Here is a 10,881-nt window from a genome sequence, read left to right as displayed (position 1 = left end):
ATTATATATTGAAATTAAATATATATTTTTAATATTTTATTATTTATTAAGAAAAAATTATTATTTTATTCTTTTTTTAATAAATAATTATTTTTTAAATTCGAGTAGGTTCGAACTTAAACTCGAATCCGAGATTAACTTCAAACTTTGAGAGCTCAACTTGACTCAATTCGCTGATAACCCTGATCTAAACAATGGAGTCACATTACAAAAACTTCAATAATACTTGGCCCCTCATCGCTGCTTTCTCTTTTTTACCCTCACTTTGTAGTTTGTGCTGGTATTATTCCCAAAGCACGAAATATAATGCCACAGCATTCTCTTTGATAAAATGCTTAAAGTTACTGGTCCATCAAATATAGTAAAAAATTAACTTGAATTTTATTTTAACTGTGGTATTAAAATTTTAGTTGTGACAAATCATTTGCCTTGTTTTTGCATCATCAATTTGTCTCTATTGATTAAATTAATTGACTTATGGGCTTGGATTATTTCACTAGATGCTAGTATCATTTTTAGTCATAACAAAAAATTACTATTGATATTTTCATTCGTCTTCCCAAAAGTATATTCCAAAATATTTGATTTCAGCTGAAATTCGGACCAAGTGCGAGGCATTTTCATACAAAAAATGGCCTTTTAAAGTAGCAAGCGTTTTTTTGTGAATTTCAAGGATGCAAACTGGCGTTATTTGATTCTTTCTGAAGTGCCTTCTTTTGACTTTCACATAGCCCCTACGATTCATTCATTTCAGCTCAGCCTCTTTCTCCTAAAACTCTGTTTCAGAGTAACAAATTTAACCAAAATGGAATTTTCTAAACTGCTTTTGTCTCTAATAATTCTTCAATCCCTGTTCTCTTCCAGAGCTTCCTCAAGTGATCACATGTACAATGTGGGAGATGAGGTGCCCTTCTTTGTCAATAAAGTTGGCCCCTTGAACAATCCCAGGTAATCACATTTTCGATTCATCACTCTTTCTGCCATTTTTTGTTTATAGTTTTCTCTTCAGTTGCTCGATAAAGTTTCTGTCGTTATGGGCCATTTTATTTTCTGGGATGGGGCTTTTCAAGAAAATACAAGGAGGGATTTGTTGTTGCAGCTAAAAGTTGACTCTTTCAGTTTTAAGAATTTAATTTTAGGAATTTCAATAATTTCTGTATTTTTTAAGGTTTAAGTATGTGCTAGTATGGTATGATTTAGAATTTAACAGTCCAATTCGTGGGTTTGGGAAAAGAGAAGGACCAATTAAGACTATTCTTGGAAATGCCGATCAAGAAAGCTGGATTACCATTTGACTTTCTGAATAGGAGTTGGTGTCTTGGAGAGTTTGCAAAGTTTTCGAATTCAGTAAAAGCAAATTGATGGGCTATATTATTGAAAGTATAGATTTTTCTGATCATCTGTAGTAAAGTTGCAGGACTTTGTTAAGCTAAGTAGAAGAATTGAGTCCAACTATATTTCTATATACTGAAAGTTTGGTTTTTTATAAATCAGAGTTACCAATCTGAATGTTATTAGAGATTGACATTCGCTGCTTGAATGAGTTGCTCTCTTTGAATTGACATATAATTCTGGTCTTGATCATTATCAACATTGAATAGATGTTAATTGTAATGAAGAGTTAAAGATGCATTGAAGCCCTCCAATTAAACCTATCTAGATTCTACAGACTTCATATTTCTTTTCAACGTTTCTAGTATTTCAAACGACCACAAACAGTTGTGGACTTCTGGTTATGAGTTTATCTTGAGCTGTTTATTGAGCTGATGCTAATTAGTTAATCATAGTAGTGTGATAGTTGTCTAAGTTTTTGAGACAAACTCACTTAGTGGATAAGTATGTTTAGACTGTTCATCAAACCGAGTTAGAACTTGGTTCTACCTAACTCTGTTTTCTTTCATCACGCGAGTGCCAGTGCAATGGCGGATAAGTCTTCAACTTCTTAGCTGTCTGTTGCACCTTCACTTGCCTTTTCTTCTTCATTCTCCCCTATAAGCTCAATTTCAGCTCTTCCATCTAAAACAAAAATTATGGCATCTGTTAAGTTGTCAAGACATCCTTAGTAGATCAGTTTTTCAGGGAAGTAGTTCACAGCGTTAAGTGTGCCTAAAAGTTTATTAACAAATACACCATGATGAGTTTTTTCTTCAATGTCCAGATGGTTCTTTTTCCTGTTGCAATTGCGTAGCAGTCTTCAGCATTAAGTTTAACATGTGTCACAGCACCTATGGAAGATTAAGGGGTCTCTTGTGTGTGAAATGCCAAGGACTTTATCATGATATGGTTTTATCCTTTTCAGCTGATGGAAATAAAACTACTACAACATGTTATTCGAAACATCTTATACATGGATGTTTATGTCTATACACACAAATTCTTCTAAGGCATCCTTTTTCTGTAAATGTAATCTTGATATTGTTTTGATTGCTATCCTCTTGCAGTGAAACCTACCAATACTATGAAATGCCATTCTGCCTCCCAGGTTAGCACTTTGGCTTCTACAGAAACTGTGGCATCTAATAAGAATGGGAGAACTCACAATCCATTTGGTACTCGTATGACTTGCTTGTATACCTTGTGGGACCGATAATCATCCGTAAGAAGTATAATTTTCACTCTATATGCGCAGATAAGGTGCTACCAAAGAAGGAATCTCTTGGTGAAGTTCTGAATGGTGACCGTTTGACCAATTCTTTGTATATGCTGAAATTTAAGTTGGACAATACTGATGCTGCTCTGTGCCAAAAGAAGATTAATCAGAATGACATTGCAAAATTTAGGAATGCTATTGCAATGGACTATTATTTTCAAATGTATTATGATGATCTTCCCTTATGGGGATTCATTGGCAAAGTTGAAGACAATAGCTGGTCTATGGACGGAAAGGCCCCCACCTACTTCCTCTTTAAGCATATTCAGTTTAATGCTCTTCATAATAACAACCAAATTATAGAGATTCATGCTTTTTCTGACCCAAATAGTGCAGTGGATATAACTGATGATGTTGACCTAGACATAACATTCACTTACTCGGTGTTCTGGAATGAAACCTCCACTCTGTTCAAAAGCAGAATGAATAGGTACTTGAGGGCCTCACTACTCCCAGTTCACCAAAAAATCCATTGGTTCTCATGTGTTAATTCGGTTGTCATTATTGTGCTTCTCTTGGGATTGCTTGCTTTCCTTTTCATGCAGAACCTCAGGAATGATTTGAGAAGGTATGTTATATGATGATTCTTGCTGCTGCTTTGGATATTTTTCTGTTCATAGGACTAACATTAATCAGTAACAGTAATAGGATGTGATTTAAAATTATTTACATCTTATAGTGATTTGCACATCTTCGTCATCTTATTTTCAGAAATACAGTTGGAGATGAAGAGGAAAATAAGGAGATTGGTTGGAAATGTATTCAAAATGACGTCTTCAGATGTCCTCTGAGCATGCCATTGTTTTGTGCTGCTTTGGGCACTGGTGCTCAGTTATTAACTCTGTAAGTTGGATCTATGACTCATCGATAAATTAACAGTTTGGCTGCTGATATTTTATGGCTGCATCACATGCTTCACAGTGGATTTTATTTCTTTCAGCAAATAATCCTGTCTCACCTTTGGCTTTTGTTGCCAGTAGAATCCTGTTTGGTCATTTAGGCTACGTGATTCAATTTGAAAAAATTACTTTCTGGGAAAGTGTAATTAGAAGTTGATAGGCACAGTTATGGGAGACCAGTACTGGATATTCCCCTTTGTGGCTTCATAATATAAAGTCAGCATGTAAGCCTTTTCAAAACCTCTCCTCTTCGTCCCCCCTCCCCCCGGGGGGAACAAAGGCACAGAATGACAATCAGACAGCAATATTTTATCAAAATGTTAGATAAAAGCATTATTATGCAAAACTTTGGATAATCTTATTAGGCAGTGTTTGAAGAATAAACTTATCCCAATATGAGCTGCCAACTAGTCTGATAAATTGGATCAAGTTCACTAGATGACTGAATTGACTGCACAGTGGATATACCTACTGAATGTCCCATAAGAAATTATTGCATTAGACTCTATTCTCCGATGCTCAAACTTTGCAACCAACATCATGGAGGTCTCCTGGTCCCTTTTATCAATTATTGAGTTCCTAAGATGAACTGAAGTATAGATCACTGCTGGCTTTATGCATTCCCATTTTCAAAATTATGAATCCATCATAGATCCTTGACTATTTTGTTAACTTGCTATTGCATGAATATAATAGCTCCAGCTATCCTTATGAGTGTCCAGAATTCTTGTGCTACAATGGAGTTTCCAGGACAGCTAGTAATATTCTCTGTACTGTTACTCACGATTGAGTTATCTTGACATGGCTGCAATACTACTCACAACTCAGATTTCTCTCTTTCTCTTTCTCCCTCCATACGTACCTCTATGCCTTTTGGCCCTCTTACTGCAGTTGGTTTGAAGTTGTTTTTTCCCATGGATAATTCAACAGACCACATATTGGTAAAACAAGAATGTTGAGGCTGCTATGCATTCAATGCAGGATATCTTTTCCGAGAGGGAGGGAGGGAGGGAAGGAGGGAGTGGGAGTTAAACGAACTTGATAACCTTGGTGTTTTACCAAATGCTTGTTTGTTAAACAGTCGTTACTAATTATTACTAGGATGTTCACATTCACATGATTAAGTTCTGTACTTGAATTGGTTCTTTGTTCTTTCTTATCATTAATGGATACTTTCTTGTTGAACTATTATAATACAGTGCATATCTATGTGTACTTGGTTTGTTGGATGTTGAGCTTAAAAATGCTGCACTATAACCAACATATGTATTTATCTTTTTGATATTTACAGGGTTTTAGTATTATTTGCTTTGGCATTCACTGGAATCCTCTATCCCCAGAGTCGTGGAGCTCTTTCTACTTCTATTATCATAGTTTATACTCTTACATCTGCAGTTGCTGGCTATACCTCTGCTTCTTTCTATAGTCAATTCGCTAAAACTGGATGGGTAAGGGGCCCCTACTATTTGCTCTGCTTCATGAATTTAATTGTTGTCTTGTTACTCTTGATGGAAATGTCAACTTTTCAGGAACGGAGTGTTTTTCTTGCTGGAACGCTTTTCCTTGGTCCATTCATATTCATAGCCTTTACCCTTAATCTGGTGGCTGCATATTTTGGAACCACTGCAGCCCTTCCATTTGGCACTATTTTTGTTCTAGTTTTTGTGCATATGGTTATCGGGATTCCCTTACTTGCACTTGGTGGGTTGCGTGGCTGCAATTTTAGGCCTGAATTTCAAGAATCTCATACCAATAGGAAATTCTCCAGAGAAGTCCCTCCATCAATTTGGTACTGCAGAATCCCTGGTCAAATGTTTATTGCGGGTCTTTTACCTTTCAGTGCCATAGTTATGGAGTTACATCAATTGTATGCAAGCATCTGGGGATACAAAATCTTTACTCTTCCGGGCATCTTGTTTATCACATTCATGATTCTTGTTCTAGTCACTGCTGTCTTAAGTATCTTGTTGACATACTTTCAACTGACTGTGGAAGATCCTGACTGGTGGTGGCGGTATGTTTAAATACAATTACTTGTGCGCATTATTTTTGTGAGCATTTGTTTACTTTCTGTTGCATGTTGGCTTCTTTTTGACACTCTTGCCCATTTTATAGTTGTTTACCAGATTTGTGATTCTTGTGGGCTTAATACGAATTTTATGATAATAATCAGCTGTACCCATAATTTTAACAAGTTGAACCACATACTTATGATGCGGCAAAAAGCAAATGTTATCCCAGCAAACCTTGATTGGAGAAACGTTTCTGTGTCTCCTGATAAAGTTTTAGACATTGGAGAGGAACTCGCATATTGGATTTTGCCCCTATGCATGGCCTTTTGTTGTTCGTTCATTAACACGGTACTAGCATTCATTGTCCAGTTTTAGTACTAAATAAACTGGCTGAAGTTAACATGTCAAAAACTTTATTCTAAAAACAAAGTTTTCCACCATAGTTTTGGGGTCTGCATTATCTGCATTGGAAGACTTCCTGCTCACATTCATATTTTTTCTTCGCATGAACCCTTACTCCCAAGCACAGGCAATAATGTTTAGATGTTTATGTTCCTTCTGCAGTGTGTAGAAACTGAGTGAATAAGGCTATCATTCTAACTATAATTTGCTGTTCTAATTGAGCTTCAGCAATTGCTTTTATTATTGTCATACTCAGCTGTTAGAGCTTAAATTTCATTTGGATCTCTCTGGTATGATTTTCTTCTGCTTTGACATTTTTCCCCTTCACATTTTCATCATCTCTGCTTGTAGCCATACATGCGACCTTTCGTCTTCTTATGGTAAAGCTGTCCTTGTTTGATTCAGGTCTTTCTTGCGTGGGGGCAGCGTGGGGATATTCATGTTTCTGTACAGTTTCTACTTTTATTCCAAATCAAGTATGAGTGGTTTCATGCAAACAGTGTTCTATTTTGGCTATAGTGCTTCTATGTGCTATGCATTTTTCCTCATGCTCGGCACAGTCAGCTTTTATACTTCCTTGACATTTGTCCGCCGCATCTACCATACTGTCAAGAGTGAATGAGCTTGCTGTTATGTCTGGCCTTCGGCTACCTATTTTGCTATCTTTCTCCTTCAAAAGCATACACAGCACAAAGGCAATCATTGTTGCGCCAGTGGTAGTCTCCTCCGATGAGGGGTTGCGCAGCAGGAGGAGAATTGGTCGGAACCTGAAATCAAGTTGGAAAGACTAATTTCAATTTAAACTGTCTTTTTAGTATAGCGGGATCCGCTAGAAATGATGTTAAACTTGGATTCCCCTGCCTGCTTTTGTTCTTTACCCCAGGAAAAGGAAGGGGAAATACAGAGCAAAGAGCCTATGCTTGTAGCTTACAAATGTTGTTGGTTAAACTTATTGACACCCCGGAGCAGAGGCCACTGCCAAACATTGTCCTGTTATTCTGATTTAATACCATAACTTCAGGTACCTGTGAAGCATCGACTGGGCATTGCTTTCCCACGTTGCAAGATTTCTTGGCAGCGCCCATAATAACCACTATATCTTTAAGGTTCAAGAAGAGATATTTCGGGAGGGTCTCAGGGAACAGGATTCGGACTTAAATGTAACTTTATTCTTGGCAAACAAAGAAAATAGAAGAATACAATAATTGTTACATCATATGAGATCGATGTGGCATGCGAACCATGAGCAAGGGGCAAGAATGCTTGTTATGACAAGCGTTCCCGAACAGTATGATATTTTAATAACGGTATGATATTTTGTCACTGTTCATGTGGACGCCATTTTTATAAATTGTAAAATACGCTTAGTTACCTATACAACTTTACAATACTAGTGTAATATTCTATCACTGTTCACGTGGATTCCATACATGATAATTACGTCTATATTACAAATAGTTATGCATATCTTATAGTAATATGTTGATGAGCTGTTATACATCTTTACCCATTGAACGAACAACTTCAATTGCAATACGGTGAGAAAGATGCAAAAAAATGAAGATGATTATTATTATTTTTTTGAAATTAATGTCGTGGTATTATTTACTTAAATTTGTATTAAACAACACAAAAAAGCTTGTGCAAAGCCCTCTATCCTATAGCTTATAATTTAGTTCAAGGTGGTCCATACAGGTGTGGCCACACTTGAATTTGGTCTGCAGGAGATGGACCGACGATGCTTTAGGAATTTAAGGACAGGAGAGAGCTGGTGATGCCATCACCCTGAAACAAATATCTCTCATTCTTTTTCTTGCATAAACGTACGTCCACATCTTTGCCTCTTCAAGGTTAACTCTTCCTGTTCACTTTCCATTTCAGTACTACAGATTTTTATTGTTTTTTTTTTTCCTTGTTACAAACTTACGACGGTGCTGATCGAATTGTGTCATGATGTTTCAGTATTCATGTCAATTTACACTGCTACTCAAAATTGGAGACAAGTGTATTGTTAAGCAGCAATACCCAAAAACATATATATAAAGATTCAGTACATTATAATCAACACAGAACCAAAATACATAAATTTTAGCACGTCATTTGTTTATTTAAAATCCAACAAAAATAAGATACTCAATCAATTTGAAAATGCCAACTACTATTTTCTTTATCCCATTCACAGTTCATATTTCATCATCTTAAGGAGGAGTTCTACATTATGCTATTGGTTACAGATTCTGAAACTCCACATGAAGAATTTCTGAGTAACTGTTTTTAAATGGTATTAATACGATGCCTAATTTGATTAAAAACAAAAAAAGGATTTCAGTAGTAGCACAGACGTTAAAAGCTCCTTCAATCATTGATCTTTACTTGTATCGATTAATAATTTAAATAAATGTGAAAGTGTTGTTTAAAAATTAAAGATGCAAATTACTAAATGTAAGGATAACGATAGATTTGGAAAAAAAAAAAAATAATGTAGTACTTTGCCTAACATGGTTCCATTCCACCACACATTTGAACCAACAAAAAACTAGGAAAGACACGTTCTGACTTCAAAAGCCATAAAAGCAAACCCTACCTACGTGTAATGCAAATTCCCCACGCATTCCTCTATGCTCTCTTTGTATAAATCCTTGACTGCAGACCTTCTAGCATGCAATGCAAACATTGATCCAGATACTGTCATTGAGACCGTCAGTTATATCTTAGTAACCAATATCTATGGCCAACTGTTCTTCATCTATTGCTGCAGATACTAAAACAACCAATATGGCCGCTGATCATCTCTCTAAAACAAGCAAAACAAGTAAAGCCCATGAGGGTTCTTCAGATTTCGACAACTATCGACCAGTGATAGCGTCGCCTAGAGTCAGATGTCAAGATGCAAAGGCGAATGGCACATCATCATCATCAGTGCAGCAGGATGCTTTGCAACCGATGCCAAAGAGTCCAATTCAGCAAGAGGAATCTGGCCGAGAAAAACTGTTTCGGCATTGGAATGAAGTGGCTGGAAGGGTTTGCATACCCGAAATCTGGGGTCAGGAGGCTTCTCTGAATGATTGGATGGATTGTTCTTTGTTTGATTCGTTGCTTGCTCCCAAAGGAGCTGTTTCAGCTCGTGAAGCACTGATTGCCGAGAGAAAACGAGACAGCACGAGACACTTGATGAAAATGGAAAGTATGTACTGATCATTCCTACCTATTCATGACTAAGCTCTAATGGCGGTAGTAGTTTGTAGATCTCACGGGAGATGGCAAATTCTCCATGTTTTCTAGTGATACTCGATGCTAGCTTATTATATATAGGTTCCTTATGAATGTTAAATCTATCTGTACAAATTCAAGATGTCGGTGTTAATTAATCTTGCTGATGGTACTTTTTGATTAATTATGATGAATTAGGATGTATTAGTTGCATATCACATGTATTATTACCAATCTCTTGAAGCAATATGACCGAATCTAGAGATGATCGTCTGCTTATGTTGAGGAGAGCTTTCTTTCTTCTTCTCAAACAATTATATGTGCATCTCCGTCTAACTCAGTTTAAAGATATAGTAGCTATGCTTTATTTTCTTTTCTTGGTTTGCTTGCAGCCGGGGGGAACAATTCATCTGTAAGGCAGGGAAGTGGTCGATCTGGAGATCCTAAACCATCTATCGATGCATATATAAAATACTGAAGTATTTCTTTTCTTATCTTTTCTTTTGCCCTTTTCTTTGTTCTCAATTTGAAAGATGGTGTATCTAATTCGACTTCCAAGGGACTGATGCAGGAATGGTATTTATCTTGAAAATTATCAAATATTTAGCACAAATTTAAAGAGAGAGAGAGAAATAGCTGATTCTTCACTCTATCGGAAGAAAATCCAAAAAGTGCAGTGTCCCTTGTTTTTTTCTTTGAACAAAAAGGCAATCACTTTAATTTCTTTATATAACTTTAGATTGGTCTCCCTTTATCTTAATTAGGAAGTCGAAGTGGAGATCTTTAGATTTCAGAATGGAGTTTCATCCATTTTGTTGATCAATCTTCTACGTTCTAAGATCACACTTATGTTGGCATCCTTTCTTGGTGATTCTGAATTCATAGCTTCTCAAAGAAATCCGTTCATAGTCCAGTTTTCAAAATTTTTTGTTACACAGTTTCACTTTTTGCTTTGAATTATTTGTTAACCGTTTGCTTTAGCTTTTCCTACATGAAAAAGCTAAGAAAGAAATCACTCGGCAGGCAATATTTTGGCAATATCAAGTAGCATGAGAAATTTTGTGAAGTTACAGACGTATACAAAACTCACTTAATTGTTATTTCTATCGTTCGATATTTAAAATATTTGTGAAAGTGTCTAAAAGTCAGGACTGAAAATACTTGTAAAATCAAATCTAGCCTTTTGCTTTCTGATATTTTGCATACATTAAACGTATAATTTACGTATTTCTTATATTTATAAGATTCTCTTGTGTTCATTACAATTTTTTCTTTTACAATTTTATCCGGGAAAATGACGTTTCATCCTTTATATTTTGCAAAAATATTCTTTTCGTCCCTCACTTTTAAAATGAATCAAATTCGTCCCTGACATTTAAAAACTAAAGCTATTACATCCCTAAACATAATTTTCAATCTGAATCAAACCATTCAATAACCTAGTAATAAATTTCGGAAATAGAATTGATAAATTACTTGGTCAATTTCATCATATTCACATGACATTATTAAACCAAAAAAAAAATAAAAATTATAACATAAAAGGCCATTCTTTGTCTTGGAATAGTAGAGTTTTTTTTTTTTTTTGGATAAATCTTTTCATACACCGTTAGTATATCCGCTTGCGAATCTAGATTCGTATTATAAATATAAAATTTGGTCTTTAAATTTAAATTGAAATGATATGGCGGTACATAAAACCGTCAGT

At 35.7% G+C, this 10,881-nt stretch overlaps 2 protein-coding genes across 4 annotated transcripts; both read left to right on the top strand.

Moving 5' to 3' along the window:
- Positions 1–553: 553 nt before the first annotated feature.
- On the top strand, positions 554–6,998 carry LOC113741989 (transmembrane 9 superfamily member 5-like). 3 transcript variants are annotated; one of them, XM_072075845.1, is made up of 7 exons: positions 554–948; positions 2,442–2,482; positions 2,630–3,218; positions 3,362–3,493; positions 4,841–4,997; positions 5,079–5,563; positions 6,369–6,998. In XM_072075845.1, the coding sequence occupies exons 1-7, from the start codon at positions 806–808 to the stop codon at positions 6,583–6,585; spliced, it is 1,764 nt and encodes a 587-aa protein (XP_071931946.1). In that variant the 5' UTR covers positions 554–805; the 3' UTR covers positions 6,586–6,998. The 3 variants fall into 3 exon arrangements, with proteins under 3 accessions (XP_071931946.1, XP_071931952.1, XP_071931958.1); XM_072075851.1 differs by having other exon boundaries at positions 808–948; positions 2,442–2,549; XM_072075857.1 differs by lacking the exon at positions 2,442–2,482 and adding an exon at positions 2,483–2,549 and having other exon boundaries at positions 813–948.
- Positions 6,999–8,607: 1,609 nt separating this feature from the next.
- LOC113725935 (uncharacterized) lies at positions 8,608–9,786 on the top strand. Its single transcript, XM_027249418.2, has 2 exons — positions 8,608–9,147; positions 9,566–9,786. Exons 1-2 carry the CDS (start codon positions 8,691–8,693, stop codon positions 9,649–9,651), a joined length of 543 nt encoding a protein of 180 aa, XP_027105219.2. The 5' UTR covers positions 8,608–8,690; the 3' UTR covers positions 9,652–9,786.
- The last annotated feature ends 1,095 nt before the right edge of the window (positions 9,787–10,881 follow it).

The sequence above is a fragment of the Coffea arabica genome, chromosome 1c, assembly GCF_036785885.1.
Source record: "Coffea arabica cultivar ET-39 chromosome 1c, Coffea Arabica ET-39 HiFi, whole genome shotgun sequence".
NCBI lineage: Eukaryota > Viridiplantae > Streptophyta > Magnoliopsida > Gentianales > Rubiaceae > Coffea > Coffea arabica.
This window is presented reverse-complemented; position numbering and strand designations above follow the sequence as displayed.